At 40.7% G+C, this 27,505-nt stretch overlaps 1 protein-coding gene across 1 annotated transcript in view; it reads right to left on the minus strand.

Moving 5' to 3' along the window:
* LOC131681950 (UPF0047 protein YjbQ) overlaps positions 1-27,505 on the minus strand; it is an 84,724-nt gene extending 57,219 nt beyond the window's left edge. The window contains exon 1 of the mRNA XM_058963060.1: positions 25,254-27,505. Coding sequence (XP_058819043.1) covers positions 25,254-25,416 — 163 coding nt within the window. The 5' untranslated portion in view covers positions 25,417-27,505. The remainder of the gene's footprint in view (positions 1-25,253) is intronic.

Consider the following 27,505-nt stretch of genomic DNA (forward strand, 5'->3'; position numbering starts at 1 on the left):
ACGGACTACCTGTTCCGGTGGTAACACCAAACAGGGAACCCCAATTCCATAGTGTCATGCGACCCGTGCTATGGGTAAAATTGTTGAGGGGGTTTAAAATATTCTCAATGGCGAACGGAGCCTGGGAAGAGCCGGGCGAACTCCCCAGTAACTGGCTGGGGTCCACTAGGAGGTTGATAACTCTATTATCTTTCTCCGGACAAAACCAGCCTAGAGGCCGTGTGGCATCCGGCGGGTTGAAGTATGTCAACCAAGAATTGATCCACTGGGTTCCTGTTCCCATGTCGTAGGAGGTGACTAAAAACAGGAGTCCTCAAGTCAAGGTGTTACTTCGTGCCGAGGACTGAATGGCTGGCAGGACTAAAATATGCCAGTCGCGCGCGGAGTGTCGTGGGTCTTACCCTTGCTGTGTTATGCGAATCTCTGACACAGTGGACGTTCGTTTCTTCGCAAATCGTGGGATTCAAATGATGTTCATGTCCCTAATACCCATTTCGGGGTTCGCTATATGCGATTATAAGCCAACGTGTTTGGTATCTTCTAGTTGCTGTACAACAAGTGCTGATGATGAAATGTGTAGTGCTGTAATCGAATATGGTTAGAGTAGCACAAATTAATCTTCAGCATAAACGTACAGCAACTATGAATCTATCTCGCCTTGTGCAGGAAGGGAAAGCTTCCATAGCTTTGGTTCAAGAACCGTATTTCCATAAAGGAAACTTCTATGTTGGAAAGCTACTTAACCCCGTCTTCGTAGCTTTCAACAAAAACGGCATGACAAATCCACGTGAAATGCCTCGTGCATGTATACTTGCGAATAGTGCAATTGACGCTTGTCTTATATCGGACCTCACAACTCGTGATATTTGTACTGTCATGGAAAATATGACTGTTGACAACATAAACAAGAAAAACGTCTATTGTTCGGCATATTTGCCGCATAATGAACCATCACCTTCTGATGATTTCAAAAGGGTTGTATCATACTGTGGCAGAAATGGGTTTCCTCTCATAATCGGCAGTGATGCAAATTCCCACCACATAATTTGGGGCAGCTCTGATATCAATTTGAGAGGCACCGAATTGATGGAATACTTAAGTAGTACAAATCTGCACATTCTTAAGGCAGGAAACCGCCCAACTTTTGCGCGAGCTGGCAGAGAAGAGGTGTTAGATGTAACTCTCTGCTCTGACAGTATTACGCATGAGTTGACAAACTGGCTCGTATCACACGAGCTCGAACCGTCGTTATCTGATCATAAGTACATCGTCTTTGATCATTTAAACGCCTCGCTAGATATCGTCACCTATCGTAATCCCAAATCTACGAACTGGGACCTCTACGAAGAGGGCTTGGCGACTAGGTTTCATGGGTATCTTCCGACGATTGAATCTCCAAGTGATTTGGATGAGGTCGTAGATAAAACAAGCTAACTCATAGTAGCAGCATACCAAGAGGCTTGTCCGCTTCGAGTTATGCGTGCTTCTAGAGGAACACCTTGGTGGAATACCGAACTTGTTCGACTCAAAAAGTTATGTAGGAGAGCTTGGAATCACAGACGCAGGGACGGGTCGGAGGCATTTAAGTTGGCTCGCAAAGCATACAGAAATGCCCTTCGATCCTCTGAGCGAAGTGGTTGGAAAAGCCTCTGCACAAATGTCTCAAGTCTCAACGAGACTATTAGATTAAATAAGTTACTTTCGAAATCAAAAGATTTTCATGTCAGTTCCATTAGAACTGCTAATGGTGAATACTCATCTGACGAAGATGTAGTACTCAACTGTCTTTTTGACACACACTTTCCAGGTTGTACGGAGCCATCACTGACGACTGCCCCTGAGTTCTTTTCAGGCAGTTCTGATTCTTGGGCATTTGCTCGTAGAATTGTGACAACCGAATCGATCAAATTGGCGATTGAAAGTTTTGCTCCGTATAAGTCTGCGGGAAAGGACGGAATTATTCCAGTTCTACTACAAAAAGGATATGAACACTTCAAGCATATTTTGAAAAAGGTTCTTACTTGCAGTCTTGCAACAGGATACATTCCATTAGCGTGGCGGGAAATAACTGTCAAATTCATTCCCAAAGGTGGCCGCGTCACTTATGAGGAGGCAAAGAGCTTTAGACCGATCAGTCTGACCTCCTTCCTTCTCAAATCAGTGGAACGTTTAATCGACCACTACATTCGGGATGGTAGCTTGGGCGAGCACCCGCTGCATGCAATGCAACATGCATATCAGCGGGGGAAGTCTACTACCACCCTGTTACACAATGTTGTCTACAACATTGAAAAAGCTTTTTCACAAAAGCAATCAAGTTTAGGAGTTTTTCTCGATATTGAAGGTGCTTTTGACAACGTGTCTTTCGAATCCATTTTGGAAGCAGCACGAGATCATGGAGTACCTTCATATATCACGAACTGGATACACACAATGCTTAGCAACCGACATCTGTGCTCATCGTTAAGACAAGTAGAGATGAGGAAACTGAGTGTCTGCGGATGTCCTCAAGGTGGTGTGCTGTCACCACTTCTATGGAACCTTGTCGCCGATAGCTTGTTGAGAAAACTAAATGAACTTGGGTTTCCGACGTATGGTTTCGCCGATGATTATCATATAATGATCACCGGTATTTGCATTAACACACTTTTTGATTTGATGCAACAAGCCTTATATGTTGTTGAGCGGTGGTGTTTTCATGTTGGACTATCAGTTAATCCAAATAAAACCTCAATGGTGCTATTCACGCAACGAAGGATTACAACCGGAGCTCGTCCATTGCAGTTTTTTGACTCTGAAATTATTGTCGAAGATCAAGTTAAGTACGTTGGGATAATTCTCGACTCAAAACTTAATTGGACAGCTCACATCGATTTCAGGATCAAGAAAGCTTGCATGGCCTTTGGCCAATGTAGACGGGCTTTCGGCAAATCTTGGGGACTCAAACCCAAGTACATTCAGTGGATCTACACAACAATTGTTAGACCAATACTGGCATACGGGTGCCTTGTTTGGTGGCAGAAGGGAGAAGTCATGACAATCCAATCAAAGTTAAACCATCTTCAGAGGATGGTCTTGATGGCGATGACTGGTGCGTTCTCGACAACACCTACTGCTGCTCTCGAGGCACTCTTGAACATAAAACCACTACATGTGTTTCTGAAACACGGTATGCACTTTCTTGTGCATACCGTCTTAAGGTTACTGGGCTCTGGAACAGTAACCCAATAGATCGTGTAACTAGCCACACAAGACTGTGGCCCCAAATGGTTACTTGGGATGAATATATACTTGCTCCCAGTGACCTTACACTCACATGTAGTTTTCCTTCTAAAACTTTCAATGTGAGAATTCCTCTTCGTGAGAAATGGCTGTCTGGCTGGATGGAGCGACAACTTGAAGAATACGTAGTTTGTTATACAGACGGTTCTTTGTTGGAGGGCCGAGCCGGTGCTGGTGTCTATTGTCATGGAATGAGATTAAACCAATCTCATTCGCTTGGTAGATACTGTACCGTATTCCAAGCAGAAATCTTTGCGATTCTGTGTGGCGTACAATCCGCACTTCAACAGGGAATTTGCGGTAAAAGAATCTATTTTTGCTCTGACAGTCAGGCTGCTCTGAAAGCACTTAGTTCGGCAGATTCGAGATCGAAATTAGTAATCGCATGTCGAACTCAAATCGAAGAACTTAGCATTTCAAATGCTATCTACCTTCTATGGGTACCCGGTCATTCCGGTATTACTGGAAATGAATGGGCGGACGAATTGGCTAGAGCTGGCGCTGCGACTGATTTCGTTGGTCCAGAACCACTACCACTGTCAATAAGTTGGATAAAGCACAAGATTCGCTCTTGGGCTGCATTCGAACATGCCAACCATTGGCGTAGCTTGCAAACTTGCGTTCAAACAAAGGCTTTTCTGCCGGATGTGAATCCGAAAATGTCAAGAAATTTGTTGCATTTTTCCAAGCACAACTGCAGTATTCTGGTCAGGGCACTGACTGGACATTGCAAACTCAATTATCACATGGCTACTATTCAGCGCGCTGAGTATTATTCATGTGATCCTTGTGAATCCGATTACGGAACATCATATCATTTGATATGCAATTGCCCTGTATTAATGCAATTGCGCATCCGGATTTTTGGTTCTCCATACATAGATGAACCTATGTACAGAGAGCTGAAATTTAAGGATATGCTTTTGTTCCTAACCCAGTGTGGTAAAGAGCTATAGTTTTTTAGCCGTATTTGAATGACAATATCTCTTCTCAATATCCCCTCGGGGGTGTTGATATATTCGCTCACTGTTTGAGTAGAGGTTCTAAATCCCTCCGGGGGTTGGAAGTTTTATTCCTGCTGTTGTAGCACCTGCAGATCGTTCAGCATCACTCCGGGGGTGCAGAATGCTCTGTTTTAATTGTTCTGTGTCGTTGTTTTCCTTACCCCTAACCTTACCACTTCCCCAATCCTTCCCATCAGGAAAATGATGAAAAGACGATTCTTGGCAAGGCACAAATCTCCGATCAACATGGGGAACGTGCCATTTGAGCCAGAAAAAAAAGAGAGTCCACATATTTTTCATAAAAAAAATTGTATGGTACCGAAAATACCGGTACTGGCTTTTGTTCAGAACCGGTATTACGGTACCAAAAATGGGTTGGTATTCCCGGGATTTTCGGTACCGGTATTACCGGTACCACAACCCTAGTTGGTATGCGCAGGTGTAGAGTATGAAAAAACATATAACATAAAAAGGCGCATAAGCCCTCTCGGTCTCCTCGACGCACCACTATCGAGGCGTAATGCAATACCCATCTTAAAGCAATTGATGCTTGATGATGTTTGCAGTACCGTCAAACCCCTAAACCTTGGGGAGGGGTTAAGAAATTTTAAAATAGTTATAATTTTAAAGTAGCAAGCTCTTACTGCATACTCCTATCTGCATTCTGATTCTACTGCATACTCCTATCTAAGCCTATACAAGCCAAAAAAAATTTTGCCCGTGATTAGGTTGACGGTTTTTAAAGCGATTGCATAACCTTTCTATATGAGAAAGGCAAATGTGCCAAAGTCAAAAAAGTCAATTTTCGTCAAAAAACTTTTTTTCGAGGTTACATCAAATCTCAACGTTTCATTCATTTTAAAGTCATTTGGCATCCAAAATACAAATTCGATTTTCAGTTTATATGGGAATTTGCTGTGTGGTCGCACTCTTCAACCCGTAACTTCGGAACCAGAAGTCCAATCAACAAAAAATTCAATAGCAACCGATGGAAAGGTTGTACCTTTCATTTGAGACTAAGTTTGTGCCAATCGGTCCAGCCCTCTCTGAGAAACAGAGGCAATTTTTTTCACATGCACGCATACACACATACATACACATACATTTTCCGATCTCGACGAACTGAGTCGAATGGCATATGACATTATGGATTAGGTTGACGATTTTTAGAGCGATTGCATTACCTTTCTATATGGGAAAGGCAAAAATGCAGAGATTAGGTAAAAGAGTCTAAATTGGCCGATATTATTTTTGGTATACATGAGTAGTGGAAAAGTAGACTACTAGTATTACAACAAAAACAGGCGAATGCAGTAGAAGAAAAGTACATTTGTAACATGCAATCAAACTACTTGAACTCGTCTGAATAGCAGACACTTGTGCTAATGAGAATAATAAATATATTCTTTCACAAGAAATTATGTAATTTAATAATTAAAAGAAAAAATGGAATTTTGATACTTCCAGATATATTTACTGCTCCCAATTAGATATAAAATATGGCGCGCGTGTGTGTCAAATAATGTCCCTCAATTTTCTCAGGGATGGCTGAACCGATTTACACAAACTCAGTTTCAAATGAACGGTGTAATGCTCCCATAAGACGCTATTGAATTTTTAGTTGATCGGACTTTCGGTTCCGGAGTTACGGGTTGAAGAGTGCGGTCACACAGAAAATTCCCATATAAACTGGTAAGCCTATGATGTCCGAATGATGTAATACATATTCTAATACGTTTAACATTACTTGGATTTGAGGGTCTAGATCACTAATAACCAATCAAAGTAGTTTTGACCACATTGGTCACCTATGACGGATTTTAAATTCCCCTGGGGAACTCGTCGAGCTAAAATTACACCTATTTTCCAGCAAACTCTTTACCGATTTTTACAAACTTGATTTTAAATGAAAGATATTACTCCCAATGACTGCTATTAAATTTCATTCTGTTCTGACTTTTGGTTCCGGAGTTACAGGTTGGTTATTGCGGTCACATAGTAATTTCCCATATAAACCGGTACAATCGTAATACCTCATAGGTTTAAAATCTATTGAAATGAACATCAAATTACTTCGATTCGCAGGCCTAGATCACTGATGGCGAATCAAAGATTATTGGAATTTATTGTCCGGAAGTTCCGGGCATATTTCAGATTTAAAGCCACTTCGGTGATGACTAAACCAATTTTGATTAACCTAGTCTTAATTGGAAGGTATAATATGAAGTTCGGTGTTGAACCCTCCATCTAGTCCTCCACCTCCCACCTCTCAACCTCTCCCCCCCCCTTCCCTCACCACGCCCCCCTCGCAGACCAACCTCCCCCTGCATTCCCTTCATCAACCTCATATACTAAAACAAGTTATATGATTCCCGACGCGTGACCCAGTAATTATATCCCTTCCCTTCTCCAGCATGAAGACAACATTGAACTCACGCTGATTAAGCTATATAAATATTATATTTTTGTTTGTTTCAATTGTCAGGAATTAGTAGCATCTGGCTCAAATGGCACGTTCCCCATGTTGATCGGAGATTTGTGTCAAGTATGTCAGTGTCGACATGTTGCTTATCAGGTTCGTGACAGTCGTGCACTTATATATGCTTATCAAGGGTGATAAGAATGTAATAGACATTTCCACAATGTTATGTTGAACGTAACCAGGCATTAAATCATAGTTTGGATAAATGAGAAAGGCACAATTGCACCGCTAGGTGGATTAAAACAGGTGTTTATGTAAGTTGCACTATCGACAGGAAAACTGTCAAAATTTCAGCTTTTTGTTTGTTCATAACAGTGGAAAAAAGCGAGTTCAGCGCTGTTATCTAACATCTCCATTTGAAAGGCTCAATCCCGAAAGAAATCAAATCCGAGTTGGATGTAGTTCAAGGTACATCTGAACCTGTGTTTGCAAAGGTTTACAATTGAGTGAATGAATTTAAACGTGGCCGTTCATCCACAAAAAATGAACATCGTTCAGGATGCCCAGTGGAGGTATATACTCCTGAAATCATCGGTAAAATCTACGATCTGATTCTGAGCGATCGGCGAATCAAAGTGCGGAAGTTAGTTGAGGCCACTGGCATATCACAAGGTACAGTCGCTTCAATTTTGCATAAAAAATGCCTGTGATTTTTTTTTGACAAGATGGCTGCCGCGTTTGCTCTCTGAGGAGAATCGTGTATAGTGGACTCCGAGGTTATGTTGGCGCTTCTCCATCGCAATCCTGCCGAATTCTTTCGTCGATATGTAACTGTGGACGAAACCTGGATACACTACTTCACTCCAGAAACAAAAACAAAGACTTGACGGTTCGCTTCCAACGAGGACGTCAATGCTCATACGAATGAGTATTTTGAAGAACTTGGAAAAGTGTGTAGAGCTGAAAGGAAAAGGAAAAAAATTCCAAAAAATGGTATCTCTTTCTAAGGACTTATTGAACGACCCTCATATGACATAGCCGATACATTTTCTTGGTATAAAAAAATTATATACTAACAACAATCCAGGCATATTTCATATCAAACAGAGATTTATATTTTCCCTGATATAATATCTTATTTGATATAATTTTGATGTGAATTTCTGATCGAGTCCAGTACTGACAAAAATATTGAACGTGTAAGGGCCGCTCCTCCGTTAATTTCTAACGCAACGCGTGCACTAGTTCGCCTGTACAGTCGAACTCCATGTGCGTACATGGTGAACATAGCGTCGTGGTACTAGTCGCCTATATCGCTCCACCCATCATCACTAGCGCTGTTTGGTGGGTCTCTTCCATTCGTGTACGTACGTAAAGTTGATACTCGTATTATATTTAAGCGGGGTCTGTCGACAGGAAAATGACCTTGGGAAGTACCGCTATATTTCTGTCATTCTGAAATGGGTAATTTGAACATGTTTATTCTACTAAATTTTTAACCACTGAAAAAACAATCCAACCTAATCTAAACACTCTCCTTAGTTTGTCACTGCAACAACTAGAGACACTACAGTAAATAGCAATAAATAATGAGAACCCCTTTTATATAGGGATAAACCATACACATTACTGGTTTTTACAAGTTTCGCTCCGATCCACCAACCCAGCAACGATTTAAATATCACTACATCGTGTAAAATCGTCCAATACTAAGCGCTAACCTATCAATCGATTTACCTAAACAAAGAGTAAATGTCCGAACCATCTATCAAGAATAGTAATTACCGAAACGACATCCGTCCATTCTGGCACACAGCGAGCAGACTCGATCTAAATGTGCTACCGCTACCATCAATCTAGCAGGCAAACAGTCGTACACTAATTTGCATCGTTTTTTGTAGTGACCTGTATCTTGCAGCAAGCATAAAGAGGGGAATAGATGGGTGGTCTGCAAACCCTGCAAACATGTCCTCGTCCGAAGTCATCTGCGGTACTAGTTCCACGCGGAGTGTGCGGTAGGTCCGTGCATTTTCAATTGAAGGCACACACTTGACTTTTTCCGCTAGGATTTGCCGTGTGACGCTATAGCTATGCACACCAATACAAATGGAGAAAAGGGTGCAGAATGTAAAACAAGTTCAAGCCCCGCTAACGTACGCTCTATTCCATACGGGCATAACCTGATGGCCACGAGATTGTGTTGGAACGAAAAAACGTTACTGTGTAGCAGCAATGTGGCTCCTTCATTGATGGTGAAAAATGGGCCAAACCAAAGGTAAGTTAGCTTTTTCCTGTGTGAGCATTGACTTTTCTGGTCCCATCATTCCCACAGTGACTTTACATGTATGTGAGTGAGTGCACGGTTGGTGGCCTTCATTTAGGCACGAGCGAACTGCCACCGCCAGCTCTTCCGTATTTAGTAGTACGTATAATAGCTGCGGTACAATTCAGCTTAGTTGTCTTTCTTCAACTACACTAAGTCCTGCTACATATATGCCTATGCATAACACCGCAAGACAGCTTGCTGTGGCATGACTCTTGCAATGATATTAAAATACATAAATCAAGCATTTAAATTATTTCTCTGCTTTAATGAATAAGAATCATGCACACTGAATGTTTGAGTGCCAGCGAACTGTTTAGGGAACTTGGAATTGTTTCATTTTTAGCAGGATATGCCGATTACTCGCCCATGTCTTCGAGCAAGATTTTACACACACTTTTAGGTAGTAAATCATTAGTGAGATTTCGGGATTTGGACATCATATTTTTTCCTGCACTGAGATATATTTTCAAATTCTTACAGATCAAGAGTGTTATGTATACTATGCGTATCAATAAACCCTCCCTGCTCAATGTTATTAGACATAAATTTAAAAATTATTATTATTGTTTGTATTTTATTTTTATATATTGAATTGTCCTATTGTAGCTGTATAACTAAGTTCTCTGAAGGGCTCCCCGTCAGAATCACACACTACAATTGCAGACGAGATAGGCAATGCGGCGAACTCGCCCACTAAAACACTGCTTAAGACCAATCGTAGCGGGCCGTGATTCTGAATGTGATATTCATTGTACGGTTCAGATATGTGCGGGAGTACGGATTTCACGAGCGCGTATATCATCGCGAAGGATTCGAGAGTTTGTACGTTAATATGTGCGTTTGTATGTCGCGTTTGCTGACGTGTATGTAACTTCGCGTGTAAAAATTCAATTTTATGACCGTGTGTCGTTTCTCATATTCGCGTGTGTTCTTGGATGATCGCGCGCGGACCGTGAATATGATACTTAATTTTCGGTGTGCGGTTCCGATACTAGAAGAAAGTGATTTCTTCCATATCACTAGAGTTCCCGTTCATGTCACGATGGAACGTGTTGTCTAGTGGATATGAACGTTAATTTTTTATTGGTCCAACTGAATGTATGTGTTGCTGGGACGGAAGGTAAATATTTCCGGATGTGACCGATACATTATCGCAAGAACACGGGCGTTTGTTGGTTCGCGTTTGAGACAGCGTTTGTAACTTCGTAGGTACTAAAGCATTCACATTATTGTTTTTTTTAAGTGATCGTGTAGTCAAGGACTAACTAACCATTATGGTGGATGTACCAATAGTCTTAATACTTAAGGAAAACTTTTGGTAAAAAATCGATGAATAGCTTTCAATCCCTACTTCATAACCCACTACTACAACTATTGGGACACCTCAACTATAGGAGCACCCACCCTACATATTAAACTTTTTTTTAAAAGGTCGCATCGCTTGCTTGGGATGAATCCTAGTCCTAATACACTTCTGAACCTCCAACTCCGCGACAGTAGTAGTATGATGAGTTGTCATCCTTCCGTTAAGTAGGTGATGTATCATCACTTCCCGTCTACCTTATCCTTTATCCGTCGCTGTGTATGATGGAAATGAGGGCGACCAGCAATGGTGGCTATTATCCTGTTGAGCTTTTATTATGGGTCGGTATGAATTCCCACTAACCATTTCCTAAGCAACTCTTATTAGATAAACAGCAATCAAACATGATGAAATCAGTGTGAAATCCGCCAAAATCATCGTCACAATGCAGCGCCATCTACTGGATCATAGTAATGGTGTTTCGTGGTTTGAACCAATTTCAAACACCATGACTATGGGGGTATTATGGGCATTTGTATGCTTGGGATGTTTGCGTGTTTGTAATTTTGCGTATATTAATGCGTTTATATAACTGTGTGGTCGTTTGCATATTTACGTGTAATGGAAATCTATATTGTCGCCGAGACAAAAACAAAGCAAAAGAGAAAAAAACAAACTTTATACGAAACATGTGTGCATTATCGCTCCACACAAAATCACTCCGAAAATTTTCATGTTCAGCTTCAAACAATACCTTTAATCAAAGCACAATAAACCCAATAGATCACCATCGGAACCACTTCTAGAACTGTCATTTTTTTAATTTCAAACACTTTGATTTAAATCACATATACACTCAAGCTCAAACTGTATTCGAAAAACAAGAGGTGCCAAAAAACTTGAATGTCGACCCCATTATTTGTCTCTTCGGGGCACCAGCACCAGCCTATCAATATTTTTTTCCAATTTTTTCACCGTTTTCATATAACCAGGCTTGAAGTTCATTTTATTGCTGTTTCCCACTTGGTTTTGTGCTTTCGTTCATAATTTAGATTTATGTCTGCAGATTTTTTGTCCCTAGTGCGATGCCAGCAGTGTCCCAGTCATCGTCGTCATTCATCCCGGTCAATGGTTCGAGTTCCAGACAGAATATTGCTTGAATAGGACAACGTGTCAGCATTCAGTCCAGGCCAACGTGAACGCTGTTTTAACGCAAGTGTTAACATTGACAGTGTGATGTACAAGTAAGACATTCAGTTATCGTTTGCAGTTCGTTCGACTGTCGAGTAACTCACATAGCCTGCGATAATATGGGAATTCCTGAATAAATCAATAACATTTTCAATCGGATTTTTGCTGCAGTGAAACTGAACAATCTATACAGGTAAAACGAGCTCCGCAACTTTCAAATAAAGGACCAACTTATTCTGATGAATTTGAATATAACTTCATAAACCACTGAAACAAAATAAACATATCCCGGTTGAGATGCATGCAAGCTGTGCTCATTATTATTGGCACAGTCTGTATACTTCCGGCTTGTTTACACCAACAGAGTAAGTAATTAAACCATATTTTAACAATTTCTCTCCGGTGTGGTACGCTTTTAATTATCGCCGTTTTATCATAATTACTTTAAATGCGCAAATAATTTACGGTTGCCATCATTTAATAGATAGACCGAGTTTTTCTGTGCGTTTGCATTGGCGCAGACCATGCGTTGATTGAAAATACCATACCTGTGCTGTGCAGTACATCCCCGGTGTCTGGGGTGCAATAATTGGGAGCGTCGTAGCTGAATAATATACTGGCGGAACAGCTACTATTGTTTAGCATTCCAAAATTAGTTGCACACTTCCATTGTGCATCATGCGATGTACTATTTCCCCTTAGATGAGGCGCACTATCAGTAAGTGGCTGATAAGGAAATGAACACAATTTTATTAAAGCCAACTAAGATCACTTGCTGAAGCTTGGTTTGTGAATCAGCAGACGTTACTTAGGGTTCAAGTCTAAAAAACGCCAAGCGTATCAATTATTGTCAATATATTTGCTTTGTTACTAAGAAACACTATCGCGAAAATTGCTGGTCTTAAATAATAAGTTTGTATAAAGCTAAACTGGAACTGAAAATAGTTTTTTTAAATACTGGATATTATCGATCTTAGTCGTTAGAGGTTCCATCCCGAGAATTTATTTCCTGGGAATACCCGCATTTTTGGCTATCCCGAGATTCCCGAATCCCGGGAAATTGTGTTTTCTCATTCCCGGGATTCGGGATTACCGGGAACAAGATTTTTTAATTTATTCCAAAATAGTTACCTTTTGCATAATTGTAAATTATGCTTTTTCAACTGGTTCGCAGATCAATGGGCGACATGTTTTGCAGACGTAGATCTTCAATGAAAGTGCTTGAAAATAGGGATTAGTTGTGGAAATTGGGCTGATTTGTTTAAAAAATCGATTAGCTTTAGTTTCAAAAATTGGGATGGTTTATAAGATATCGTGCTTAACGCACGCTAATTTAAATAAGGAAATTTTCCCGGACGTTTGCAGAAATATTTGGTCCGTTCATGGAATGCATATTACGTCCAATGTGTTAATTGTAATATCAATTTTACTATATGAATTATACATACAATTTTGCATTCCTGGATATTTAAATTTGCATGAACAGAAGTACAGAACGCCGTATCTGTCGAATATTATGCACGTCCAAACTCTTTTAATGTCGCTTTCAAGGATGTAGTATTATTTTAATTGCCTTAAGACTAAGCAATTTGGTAATTGATGGTAGACTTCAACCATTGCTGAGTAGTTTGTCCATTATCCGTTTTATTTTGATTCAATCCTAATTCGGAGTGATGCTGATCCAACTGTGCCGGGAACGGATTCGATATATCACATTTTTTCCCTTGAACGCACACTACCCTGGAGCAGCTGAATCTTTTCATTCAAGGTAGCCAAATAAGATGCTTTGCATTAAATTGATCACATCCCTTCGAAATGATCTGCAACGAATTCCAATTTTTGACAGTAACTTCAGCAGGTGCGTTCAGGATACCATCCCAATCGTAATCGTGACGACCAGCATTTAGGTTATCCGAGGTTGATCTAAGAAAAATCATTCAAAGTAGTTGATACTGTATAAATTGAGTGACAAGTTTTCAAATGATTCAATGCTGTGTAGTCAATCAAATTGATGTATTCTGACAAATGACTGGGATTTCCCGGGAAATTTATTTATTACCCGAATCCCGGGAAGCTGAAGACCGTCGGGAAATGGAAGCTCTATTAGTCACCTTCTTTTTTGTAAGTTTGTCGAAAATGATGTACTATGTTCAACATTTTGCGAATCACATCTAAGTTTTTGAAACTATTCATAAAACATATCTCAAGATCTGAATGAATGCTTCTCGGCTGTAAAATATAAAAAAACAAAAATGGGGGAGTAAGAGGTCTAAAACGCAGATTTTTGTTTCCACTTAGTATATAATGGTATCCTAAGGATGAGTCTTGCAGGTTTCCTTACTGTGGGAAAAATGCCCCAGGTACAAATTACGCGGGTATAAAATAAAACGTTACCTTAAAGAACATTCCAAACGATCTTTCATAGACATGATAAAGCTGCGCCATCATCTTCAACTAACATTTTTACTTGCCTGTCGCCTAACGAAGGTCACTCTGACGCCCCACAAACCGGTCAGAAGGAAATAACTGATTAATAACACGAGCATAGGGGAACCCGGGGCTATTCGGACCTATCTAATCAAATTAGTTTGAAACCTTAACTACAATTTCATGGCAGCGCTAGGCGACGATTTGCAAAACTACATTTTTCCATCTTTTTACAATGTAGAAGTAATTCGATCCTTGTTAAAACAGGAGGCCTCAAGTCAAGATGTTTCTCCGTGCCGAGGCCTGAATGGCTGGCAGGACTAAAGTACGCCATTAGGCCACCCCGTACTGTGTCAAGCGAATCTCTGATATAGTGGACGTTTGTTTCTTCGCCAATCGTGGGATTCAAATGGTGATCATGTCCCTAATACCGATTTTGGGATTCGCGATAGGCGATTATAAACCAACGTTTTTGGTATTGTATAGCTGCTGTACAAGAAGTGCTGATGATGAAATATGCTGTGATCGAATATAGTTGAGTAGCTTCTATAGTTTTGGTTCAAGAACCGTATTTCCATAAAGGAAACTTCCATGTTGGACAGCTACTTAACCCCGTCTTCGTAGCCTTCAACAAATGTGGCATGGCAAATCCACGTGAAATGCCTCGTGCATGTATACTTTCAAAAAGTGCTATTTACACATGAATGGCTGGCGTCCAAAAGGGGCTAACCCAAATTTTGCATTTTTTGCAAGAAATGGAAAAAAGCTTCCACATTTCCAAATTTACACTGTTTTTTTTGCGAGAGTTGTCCTACTGGAGCTGTAGAGCTAGGTTCTCGGAAGGGCTCCCTGTCAGAATCACATACCCCCACTAAAACACTACATTAGGCCAATTGTAGCGGGCCGTGATTCTGAATGTGATATTTATTGTACGGTTCAGGTATGTGCGGGCGCAGGGACTCGCGATCGCGTGTATCATCGCGAAGAGCTCGAGAATTTGTACGTTAACGTGTTCGATCGCGTGTGCGTTTGTATGACGCGTGTGCTAACGTGTATATAACTTCGCGTGTATGACTTCTATTTTATAACCGTGTGTCTTTCGCATATTCGCGTGTGTTCTTGGATAATCGCACGCGGACCGTGAATCTAATACTTTATTTTTTGGTGTACTGCTAAGATGCTAAAAGAGTATGAGATCTTCCATATCACTAGAGAGCCCGATGATGTCGCCATGGAACGTGTTGTCTAGTGGATATGAGCTTTATTTTTTGATTGGTCCTACTGAATGTATGGACCTAAGTTATCAAGACAGAGAGAAATGGTTTCCGGACATGACCGATTCATGAGCGAAAACGGACGTTTGTAGGTTTGTGTTTGAGACAGCGTTTGAAACATCGTGAGTGCTAAAACGTTCTCCTTATTACCGGGGTGTTACTAAGTTTGCGCGATCGCGAACGTAGGTGTGCGTTGTCAATCGCGAAGGGCTTAAGCGTTCGTAAGTTAACGTGTTTGTCATGTGCATAAAGTTAGCACTACCACTTTTGAAAAAGGGAAGTATGACACATGGATTAATTGTCGCTTAATTGTCGTAAATTAGTTGTGAAATCCAAAAATTTGTCGCGTTTGTTTTTTAAAAAAATTGGTATAGTAGTGCTAACTTTACGGTAAAGTTAGCACTACCACCCTAGAAAACTGCATATTTCTAAAGTTCAAGTACTTTAATCACACCTAAAAATTTGTCATAAATTAGTTGTGAAGAAAAAATAAATGTCGTACTTGTTTTTTTTAAAAATTTGGTATAGTATTGCTAACTTTACAGTAAACACTTTATGGACATGTGTTTGTCACGTGGGCTCGCGTTCATGAGACTTCGCGTGTACAAGACTGGATTTTGTAACCGTGTGGCATTTCCCATATATGCGTGCGTTCTTGGATGGTCATTCTGATAGTTAGTTTTTGGTGTACAATTCACATTCTGACAGGGAGTAAGTTACCTCATATCACTAGAGTTCCCGGTCATGTCGCCATGAAACGTGGTGTCCAGTGGATATGAGAGCTTTCTCTTTTTAATTGATCCAATTCAAGGCATGGACCTAGTCTGCTGATATCAAGGATAGAAACATCCGGAAGTGACCGATTCATGATCGTGCGAGTGCGGGAGTTTTTAGGTTCACGCCTGAGACCGCGCTTGAAAATTTATAGGAGCTGAGACATTCACTTTATCACCGGGATGCCATCATGTTTACGAGATCGCGGGTGTAGGTTCCGGGGATGGTCGCGAAGGGCTCAAGAATTTGTATATTAACGTGTTTGTCACGTGTATGTGACTTTACGTGCATAATTTTGATTTTATTATGATGTAGCGTGTATGGTACAGATGGTAGTCCGTTTCCCTATGGGGAAACTTGAGTTCCAGGTCATTTCACCATGGAACGTGTTATTTAGTGAATATGGCCGTCACTTTTTGATTGGTTCAACTGAAGGCATTAGTCCAGACTGGTATAACTTTCGGATGTGACCGTTTCATGATCGCGCGAGTGATGGGTTAATGTTTGAGACCGCGTTGGAAGTTTAAAGATGCCACGTTTACTTAACTACCGGGGTGTTGTCATGTAGGCGAAATCGCGGGCGTAAGTATATGTGGATTATTGCAATTGCATGGTCGCGTTTGTTGCCAGTTTTGTGTTATCGCGAAGGCCACGAGCGTTTGTACCTATATTAGTATAGATAGCGTATAGTAGAGATATACTAGTAAAAGAAATCATAACATGCCGAATAAAGAATAAAAGATACAAAGAGCTTGATTATAAGTGTATAAATTGAACAATACAATTTTGGTATACATAAATAATGGGAAAGCAAACTAATAGATGTACAAAAGAAACAGACTAATGAAGTAGAATAGAAAAACACATGTAACATGCAATCAAACTCGTCTAAATGCAGCAAATGTTATATATTTATCATTAACGACAATTGCATGCTGTTAGACTTTCATCATGCTATGCTGGCCGGGAATGGATGACTCACGTGCGTCGGTTAATTTATTTTACCCTAATTTATCCAACCCGATTTTCCCGAATGAATGCTCAGATTGATCACCAGAAGTATTAGCCACTATTCTATCATATACGCCAGTTTTGCATCCATTCCCTGACCCAACTGTCACAAATACTTAGACGAATACATACATAGATAGACATACGACTAGCACATAACAGCTGTACACTAGTACGAAAAACTACGATTATCACATAGCTACAACTAATAGGTGTCTACTTATTCTACTTTATTAAAATAATTTAATTAGTATATGCACGATGACGAAGTCGGCCGATAAATGGACACACAATGACTCCCTCCGTGAGCCCCGTCCACGAATACCACCAATAGAACAATATTTGCAAACACGGCACACAGAAAAAGTCAATCTACGTCGATCCGCCAGTCGGTCATGCCACCGCGCATAGACCAGTGGTTTAGCGTTGGTATGCGCAGGTGCAGCGTATGAAAAAACATATAACATAAAAAAGGCGCATAAGCCCTCTCGGTCTCCTCGATGCACCACTATCGAGGCGTAATGCAATACCCATCTTAAAGCAATTGATGCTTGATGATGTTTGCAATACCGTCAATCCCCTAAACCTTGGGGAGGGCAAATTAACATTGTTTTTATTGCAAAAATGTAAGATATTATTAGTAGTTTATTGACCCATGTTGTCTGGCAAAAATAAGATCATGAACTATCTTGCAATTCAAGAGCATTTTCGTAGTTCGAGAAGGTAACACCAGGGGTACCTAGCGTCCAAAAGGGGGTAACCCACAATTCATACGTGCTTTCCTTCCTTTAGAGTTATGGTGTTCTTGGCAAAGTTGTTGCACGGCATCTAGCGCTTTAATTAATCATTTCATATTAGTTCGGAATTCAGTTGCTAGAGTGACGATGCTATCAATTTTTATTGGAATAAGATAAAAAGATGGTGCCATGACAAAGTTGTATGTCAGGTAGTTATAAGTATATCTTCTGAAGATACTAACTTTATAGTTAGTTTCAGAAGAACTATGGCGTATTTTTGAAAACATAATCTGTAAGTAGAATTTTTAACTAAAACCTGTGGCAGAAATGGATTTCCCCTCATAATCAGCGGTGATGCAAAAGCCAACCACATAATTTGGGGAGCTCAGATATCAAGTTGAGAGGCACCAAATTGATGGAATACTTAATCAGTATAATTCTGAACATATTCAATGTAGGAAATCGCCCAACGTTGCGTGCAAACGCACTGGCAGAGAAGAGGTGTTAGATGTAACTCTTTGCTCTGGCAGTATTACACATGAATTGGAAAACTGGCTCGTACCAAACGAGCTCGAACCGTCGTTATCTGATCATAAGTGCATTGTTTTTGATCATTTAAACGTCTCGCTAGATAGCGTCACATATCGTGAACCCAAATCTATTAAGAGGGCTTGGCGATTAGGTTTCATGGATATCTTCCGATGATTGAATCTTCAAGTGAATTGCATGAGTCGTGGATAAAACAAGCTCCCGCATAGTAGCAGCATGCCAAGTCGCTTGTCCGCTTCCAGTGATGCGTGCTTCTAGATGAACACCTTGGGGGAATAACGAACTTGTTCGACTCTAAAATCACAGACGTAGGGACTATACTTAAGTTGGCTCGCAAAGCATACAGAAATGCCCTTCGATCATCTGAGCGAAGTGGTTGGAAAAGTTTCTGCACAAATGTCTCAAGTCTCAACCAGACTAGTAGATTAAAAAGGTTACTTTCGAAATCGAAAGACTTTCATGTCAGTTCAATGAGAACTGCTAATGGTGAATACTCGTCTGACGAAGATGTAGTACTCAACTGTCTTTTTGACACACATTTTCCAGCCTGTACGGAGCCGTAACTGACGTCTGCTCCTGAGTTCGCTTAAAGTAGTTCTGGTTCCTGGACATTTACTCGTAAAATTATGACAACCGAATTGATCAAATGGGCGATTATAAGTTTTGCTTCGTATAAGTCTCCGGGAAAGGATGGAATCATTCCAGTTCTACTACAAAAAGTATATGAACATTTCAAGCATTTTTTGAAAAAGGTAATCTTGTAATCTTGCAACAGGATACATTCCATTAGCGTGGCGGGAAATAAATGTCAAATTCATTCTCAAAGGTGGCCGCGTTACTTATGAGGAGGCAAAAAGCTTTTGACCGATCAATCTGGCCTTCTTTCTTCTCAAATCAGTGGAAGAGCAAGGATTTCAAGTAAGAAAGACTAGAAAAGCGTGGAATAGGGTCATATGAGCAAGCTTAGATTTTCCTCGCTACTTAACTCTTTGTCTTCTGCAACGCTGGAGTCAGGATCTTTTGGCATTAAATGCGAATCTCCTGAGTCTGCGGCATGTCCGGACAAGCGTAAAGTCACTTTAATGACTTGTGCTGTCGGAACCGACAAAAAGTTAAGTCACGGAAAACTTCCACTCTAAGCATTTTGCGACGATGAAACTCATTGAATGAGCTACTATATCAAACTGGGGCATATGGAAGAGCGTTCTCGCGGTGCGGACTCGCAGTTTTGTATCCCGCAGCACGCTGTACGTTTACCCGAAAGCACGACCACTAAAACCAGAGTTTTCGATGCGAGCAGCAAATCGCATGGTCAATTGTCGCTGTACGAACTCCTTTTCATACGGTTCAACTAGCTCTGCTCGCGAATTTTCGGGAACCCAAGTACGTATTTTCTGCCGATGCCGGACAAAATGTTTCGACAAGTGTGGATGTATGCGGATAATCGAAATTTTTTGACGGTTGCGTGGCGGTCGGATCCATCACTGCCGTTGAAGTTCTATCATCTGAAGACCGTGACGTACCGTAAACCGGAGTGACTTTGATCAGCGGGATGACTTTGATCACTCGAAACTTTTTTCCTAGATCGCTTATTAAACCAGAATAATCTACCGAATCATTTTAATTTGAACTGATTTTTACTCTAAACTTATAAAATACTGATTTGTTATACTTTTTGAGTATATTGTTCGGCTTTTGGGTACAAAAACTACAAAAAACCGAAATTTGACTTTACCTTATTTTTACGAAGCTTCGTAGTGTCTATTTTTATAAAACAAATAAATCTCAGATTTGAGCAAAAGTAATAAATTACAAGCGAGTTTTTATTTTCCTTTGGATTGGGATGTACCATTTTTAGTTTTAAGAGTTTGTTTATTCTAAATACATTTTTTGTAAAACTAGTTGGCAATTATTTCAAATTGTTTTAAGCTAAAATTCGCAACATTTTTTTATTGTTCAATATTCCAACGTGTTAGAATGGATGAAACTTTTTGTATATCGATAAAGCACTGAAATAAATTTTTTTAGCAGTTTTAAAGGTTTTCAGAATCTTTTATTCTAGTTGGGCACGAATTATAGGAATTTTGGTTACTCGAATTTTACAGTACATTGAAATACTTTCTATAATACCAATTAACATCTATTTAACAATGAATATCTTTCCAGAATCAGTTTAATAAAAATAAACAAGCATTTCAATGAAAAACATTGACAATGATAACTTAATGTGGTTGAACATGCAGGTTATCAAAGTCACCTCGGAATACGAAAACGGACTTCAACTTGAAATCATTTTTGGAAAAATAGTTGTAAGCGGACAATTTTAGGTAAAACCATCCAATCTTATACTCCATACATCAGTACATGGTTTAAAAATATTAAACTTGAAAAAATGTGTTGCGTCTAGAAATATGTAACGATTACTTTGAAAAGTGATCAATGTCACCCCGGTTTACGGTACCACTTATCAAGCCCGTGTATTGAACAAGCTCGCTGAGGACGATGGGTATCGATATCCACTAGCCGCACCAATAGTTACGAAGTGTTTTTATGTGGATGATGCCCTTGCAGGAGAAGATAAGGTTGCGGAAACTTGTCGTGAGCTATAGCAAATTCTTGCTCGAAGAGGGCTTTTTCTACGAAAGTGGTATGCCAACGACTCGAACGTTTTGCGTCATATACCCAGTGAACTCTGTGGAACAGAACTAGGACGTGGTTCAATAACAACAGCACTGGGGCTAATATGGAATCCATGCACAGATCAACTCAGTTTCAAAGTCCCTGATTTGGGGAACTTGCAGGTCGTTACCAAGCGGACTGTGGTGTCGGAAATGTCAAGACTCTTTGACCTATTAGGACTCTTGGGACCAGTGGTTATCAGTGCAAGAATTTTCGTCCAAGGATTGTGGGCAAGGCAAGTCGCTTGGGACGAAGAATTGTCAGAACAAGATGGACAGTGGTGGCAGATATTTCGCGATGAATTATGAATGACGTAGCATTTTTTGAATGGATTTAAACACCCCCTCCCCCATCGTAGCATTTCGTCACAAATCGCTATATACCCCCTGGTAATGACGTAGCTTGACGACAACCCTCTTCCCACATCCCCTTTAAAGCTGAGCACATATTGTTCGAGAATTAACAGAGAAAAAAACTTCGTGCTCAACTACGCACATGTTCAAGACTAATGAAAAAGTCTTAAACATGTGCACAGTTGAAAACGAAGTTTTTTTCTTTGTTAATTAGAAATCTTGAATGCTTGAAAAATAAAAAAAACGAAGCATGAATCATTCAGTACAGGAACCAAATAATTTGCTCACACTTTGATTTTGAAATCATATATAAGGAAACGCTTACGAATTGAAAATTGGCTTCTCTCAACCCAACTCCTGTTCCCCCCATAAAAAAGCTACGTAGCATGACATGACTCCCTACCCCCTGTCGTCTCACATCATCTCAAAATACAAAACCCACCCTCCCCCATATAATGCCACGTCATTTAGGGATGGACCCTTGGCGCAACTAAAGAAGATTGCAGTCCCTCGCCATGTTGTCCCCAACTGTCGCCAAGATTATCATCTGCATTGCTTTTGTGGTGCGTCTTCGAAGGGCTACGGATGTTGCATCTATGTGGTTGGACTAAACTGCCCATAAAACATAAGAGTCCCATATTGAAAATCAGCAAGCCGAGAAAAACACTGTTGAAGATTTACATTTTCATTGAACCTTATGGATGATACAACCATGTTTTGGCATTTTTTCGATATTTTCCAAATAAAGCTGGTAATCTTATTCGTGCATTGTGATTCAGTTATGATACAGAATACAATCCAATAAATAACTCATTTTGATAAAATTCATATGGGACTCTTATGGGCAGCAAATGTCGGAGGGAATATCGAAAGCAAGCTACTGATTGCCAAGTCACGAGTCGTTCCTCTACGTGGGTTGCCCATTCCAAGGCTGGAACTATATACGGCCGTTCTTGGCAGTCGGCAGTCTACATGCAACTACGAGCTTCCTTGGCTCTGCGGTGTTGTGGTCAGACAGTACCATGGTATTACACTAGATCACATCACCTTCGCACGATTAGAAGATATTCCTCTCCAATCGTGTGACGAAGTTCCAACGTCTCATTCGAGGACTGTGGAACTATATCCCTTTCTAGCTTAATCCAGCGAATCACATATCCCGCGGGATAAATCCTAGCCAAATTATCGATGACCCGTTGTGATGCTAATTAAACCCTACTGTGACCTAGCCGAAATTTCCATCGAATTCATCGATAACTCATAACATTGAGCAGGAAAAACGTGCAGCCGTCATGCTTACTACTACCGAGATCAAAGATAACATTTTCGTAAGATGTTTGGAGCTGAGGAAGCTTTCAAAAGTGGTGACCATGTGCGTTCGATTTGGTACTAACTGTCGACGCCCGAAAGCTGAACGAGTGTTCGGAAACCTTATTCCAGCAGAGATCGACGGGGCGTTAAAATCCATGGTACGCCTAGTTCAAGCAAACAGCTTTCTCAAGGAAATTCAACAACTCAAATGCCACACAAAACCCATCGAGTTTGATATGCTCTTAAAACTCTGAATATTCGTCTTCATCAGTCCGATCATTTGCGCTTCGATAGTTGATTGGGAAATGCTGCGGGTCCATACGATTCTAAATTCCCTCTGATTCTGCCAGGAAAGCGTCCACTCAGTTTCTTAATAGCGCGATCTCCACAACACCACAGGACGGCCCATGCAGAGCCTAGGCTGTTACTAGCAACCATGCGCCGGTGGATCTGGCCAATGCGTGGGCGTGAACTGGCTCGAAATGTTGTTTGAAATTACTTGCTTCTGTTTCCGATCTTCGTCTTTCACTCTCCTCACTAATTCACCAGATGATCTAGCCGTGTTGACGCCAAAGACGGAAGGTGTCTCGACTTTGTCGATGACAAGAGCTACGCCATATATATGGCATCCCGTAGAACATAGGTCAAATATGCGTATAACGCAGTTTGACCCAGAGACTATATTGGCCAACCACACCAGCGAATCAAATGGAGGACTCCAGGGCGGAATATCAACAAAAGAGGCTTTGGTGCTTCCGAAACAAGAGGATCTGCCACCGTTCATGTGGAACATTGGAAGGATGGAAGAAACCTGCACGGGATCCGTTTCGCGGGTGTACAAACGGGCAATCACCGAGGCACAAGTACAGTCAATTAATGGCCACGATAACGATAAACTACCCGCAGCCAGGATGTTAGACGACGAACGTTGAAACGGGCTGTTTCTGTTTGGAGCTGAGCATTTATTTGAGACTTTTAAAATCTTTTTTTCTAAATTCATTTTGAATTATAATATAACTCCCAATAACTGTGGGTAGGCGAATTCACTTTTCACACGTTAACCCTTTCTTAATTACAATTACACACATATCGCTTTATTGTATTCTTACCAAAAATTTCAGTAGAATAATAATACTCGCACGCAGTAAACAATCTCGCCTTTTCGTCTATAATCCGAACACTTCCAACATCCATCCTGGTCGATCGAAACAAAGTTGTCGCGTAGGGTTTAAGTGTCGGTTCCAAGGTAAAAATAATCACGAGTTCATCCGTAAGAAATTTCGACGATAAACAGTGGATTTATTTTGAGAACTAAATATATATTTTTGTTACTATTTTTATTGCTGCAAAGTTCTACTAGGTATTTCGATTGTTTTGCCTTTTTTGGAAAATAATGGTTAAGAGAAAGGAATGATGTAAAAATTGAAAACCGAAAAGTTATTCTAGCTAGAATATATTGGTAATAATCTTAGAACGGAAAATTGGAGCTTGGCAGCATGAAGAATCTTTTGTCGTCTGCTTGTTAGGTGTCGGACGTTTCACCCGAGTCATGTTTGACATCGATTGCCATAAGGTTGACAGAATCAAAGCTGTCTGAAACTCGTAATTCAGCTCCGATTGCAAAACACGTTCCAATGTAGCTCGGAAACAGCTTCAAAAATCGCGTAAAAGATATTTTCATATTTTCAGAATTTACCGATATATCAAAGAAATCAAAGCGTACGAAACGGTGTCGGACATCCTTGATTTTCACGTTTTAGTCATGGAAATTTCTTTGGTAAAAAATTGCGGCATTTGGACAAGTGGTAAACGTTACCAATCAGCTTCATTTTGTAGTATGTTATTTAGTGATACAATCCAATCATTGAGCGATTTTCGCAAATTTTGAAAATACGAACCGTAATGCAACATGTCAGTAGTCATTTCCAAATGAACCCAAAACAACATTGGCCCCTAGCGCACGCACGCAAAATCGGAGAACCTCAAAATTTTGTGAAATAGAACAGAGCAACATGACAGCCATGAAAATGATATATACATTCGCTTTTCATATTACTATGCTGCCCATAAAAGCATAAGAGTCCCATGTTGAAAAACAGCAAACCGAGAAAAACGCGGTTCAAGATTGTCCCATCCATTAAGCCAAATGGATGGGACAACCATGTTTTGGTATTTTTTTAATATTTTCTGAACAAACTCGGTAATCTTATTTGTGCAGTGTGATTCAGTGGTGATACAGAATACAATCCAACGGATAACTCATTTTCGACAAAAATCCACATGGGACTCTTATGCGGTTTTGGGCAGTTCAGTGGTGATACAGAATACAATCCAACGGATAACCCATTTTCGACAAAAATCCACATGGGACTCTTATGCTTTTATGGGCAGTATAGCTTAGAAAGAGTTGGGTCTCCGAAGTTGCCAGCGGTCCGAATTGGCCCACTTCCCCCTACCAACTTAAACACATTCTTTGATTATGTACATTATGTAACAGAGTATCGATATAAGGCGACGTTCTCACTAATAGAGTAAAAAAGATCGCTCATTCAAAATAGATTTCGCATTCAATTTTGTAATAAGAATAACGGCAGATACAATTACACTTACTCTGAACATGGCACAATCCAACTGAGAACTGTCCCAACTCTGGCATCTGACGCAGGATTTCCTCGGTCACCAAATGGACACCTCGATGCTGCGGTCGCAGATTGATTTTCCGCTGGAACCAGGCCGAGCCGATCTGTATTCCACGGTGATTAGACGAAGCCATGTTATGACTCTTCTCATACGACTCAGGCGGATGTGGATGGTGTTGATGACTGGTAGCTGAACCTCCGCCGCCGCCTCCGCTTTCGCGCTCGCGGTCAATTGCGCCCGCCGTGCCTCCTGCCGTGCGACCTCCGGCAGACACTGACAGCAGTAGTGAGGAGGAAGAATCGTCAGTGACCGAAGAAGGAGGACTTCTCCGCCGAGCGTAATCCGTTTTGCTGCTTCGCCGACTAGCACTGGCACTACCGCCGCTGCTATTCGGTACTTGGCTGCGGGAACGTCGACGTCCTCCTCCTCCGCCTCCTCCTTTTCCCGATGATGATGGTCCCGACCCTGTTCCTACTCCTACTGCTGCTGTCGGTGGTGGCTGGTTGCTGTTGGTCGACGTCGTGGCGAACTGTTTTTACACTCACTTAAAAGTAACTTATAGTTTTGCCCACTTGCGTTGTTTTATTTCTAGGGTTTTCACAAAAATGCAACTTCCCGAGAAACTTAATAAAGGCCAATTCGCACACTTGATTCAAGTGAGGCTCTCTTTATACAAACAATATTAAAAAAAATTATTTCACCTTTTTGGGGACTGTACACTGATTTTCTTACTATACAATGCGATCTACCAGATAATTTGAATTGTCGAACTATTGCGGGTTTCCTATAAAAGCTTTCAGAAATCCGTCCGGGTCGAAAATTGCACAAAAAATAATCCTGATTACTGAAAGGATTAATAGGATGCTGTACACACTGCACGGTATGGTTGTTTTACGAATGCAAGTTCGTGTTGCCTCCGGATGCTAAATTTCTAAACCGCCTGATCAGAAAGAAAATTGGTATCGTTATTTTTTTACCCAACACAACTCCAGTTTTTCTTAACTATTTTTCCTCGGTACTTGCTCTATGTATGAACTTATTTTATACTTTAATGTGAACGAGGATTTTTACTTCTGCCTGCTGATGATTTTGTCAGACAACGAAAATTGAGGCCGCACTCACACTCTCTCTCCAAACCAGTGCGAATCCTTCCGCAAAGGGACAACGCAATCTGTCGTGACGTGAGGAAAACACTACTTTTCAGCACTCTCTCTATCTCACTTGCGGGTCGGGTCGTTAGTCCTCAAGACTATGCATCACTTCCGTTTCTTCTCTTATATGCACTAATCGTTTGGTTTCTTTTTCACTTTTGCGCTAACGAAAAACTTTTTCCTGAAAATTCCTCCACCCAATTGACAACTCCTGGAATGTCCATTCAGGCCATTCACTCGCTTCTTCACTATACTCTGGCGAATTCCTGCTAACTGGCAAACAGCATTGATACCATCGTATCTTTTGGTAGGCGTTTGGAGGCACAAGAGAACAACTGTCACTGCATTGTACTTCCGATAAACACGACCAGGGAAGATTTTTGGGAAAATTCCTTCACAGAAGCAGTACTGCTAGCGGTAGTAGGCTCGCATTTTTGCTCTGCTGTTTTTGCACACGGGCTCTATAGTTGAATCAGGTTGGATGCTCTCTTTCTTCCACACTCTTGGTGCCAATTTGGAGATTCAAATAGTAAAATAAGAATAAGAGAGCGAAGGGACCGTGTTTGAAAATCTGGTATCAGGAGCCCAACATTTTTAATATGGGCTTTTTTAGGTAGAATCAGATACTTCCGCTGGCATCAGTTATCTTCCTACTAGCACAACTTTATTTTTTAAAGAAAACCTATTTTTTCAATTGTTCTAGATGTATTTTCCACAGGTTCCAATAAATACGACTGCTATCGATCGCACAACACTGCGGTTTGCACGTACAGCATTAACTTTTCCTTTGACCACGAAACTAAGCAAACTTTTTCTCCAGAGGGCACTTTGCAATCTTCAAGCTATGGTGGGCACAAAATCCGACCGAAGGTGACCACGAAAACGGTACCGGAGCAGCAGTTTTGTTTTATGTAATTTTTCTCTCACACTCCATCACAGTCTGCTGTACTCTATGCGCTTTACAAACTGTGCTACGATTACGGCACACACGGTACAAGTTGAGTTTTGCTCCCGATCGAACAGCGAATGAGGCGAATGACGATGAACACCTTCACGGTAGTCCAAAAACGG

The sequence above is a fragment of the Topomyia yanbarensis genome, chromosome 2 (genome assembly GCF_030247195.1).
Source record: "Topomyia yanbarensis strain Yona2022 chromosome 2, ASM3024719v1, whole genome shotgun sequence".
Classification (NCBI taxonomy): Eukaryota; Metazoa; Arthropoda; class Insecta; order Diptera; family Culicidae; genus Topomyia; species Topomyia yanbarensis.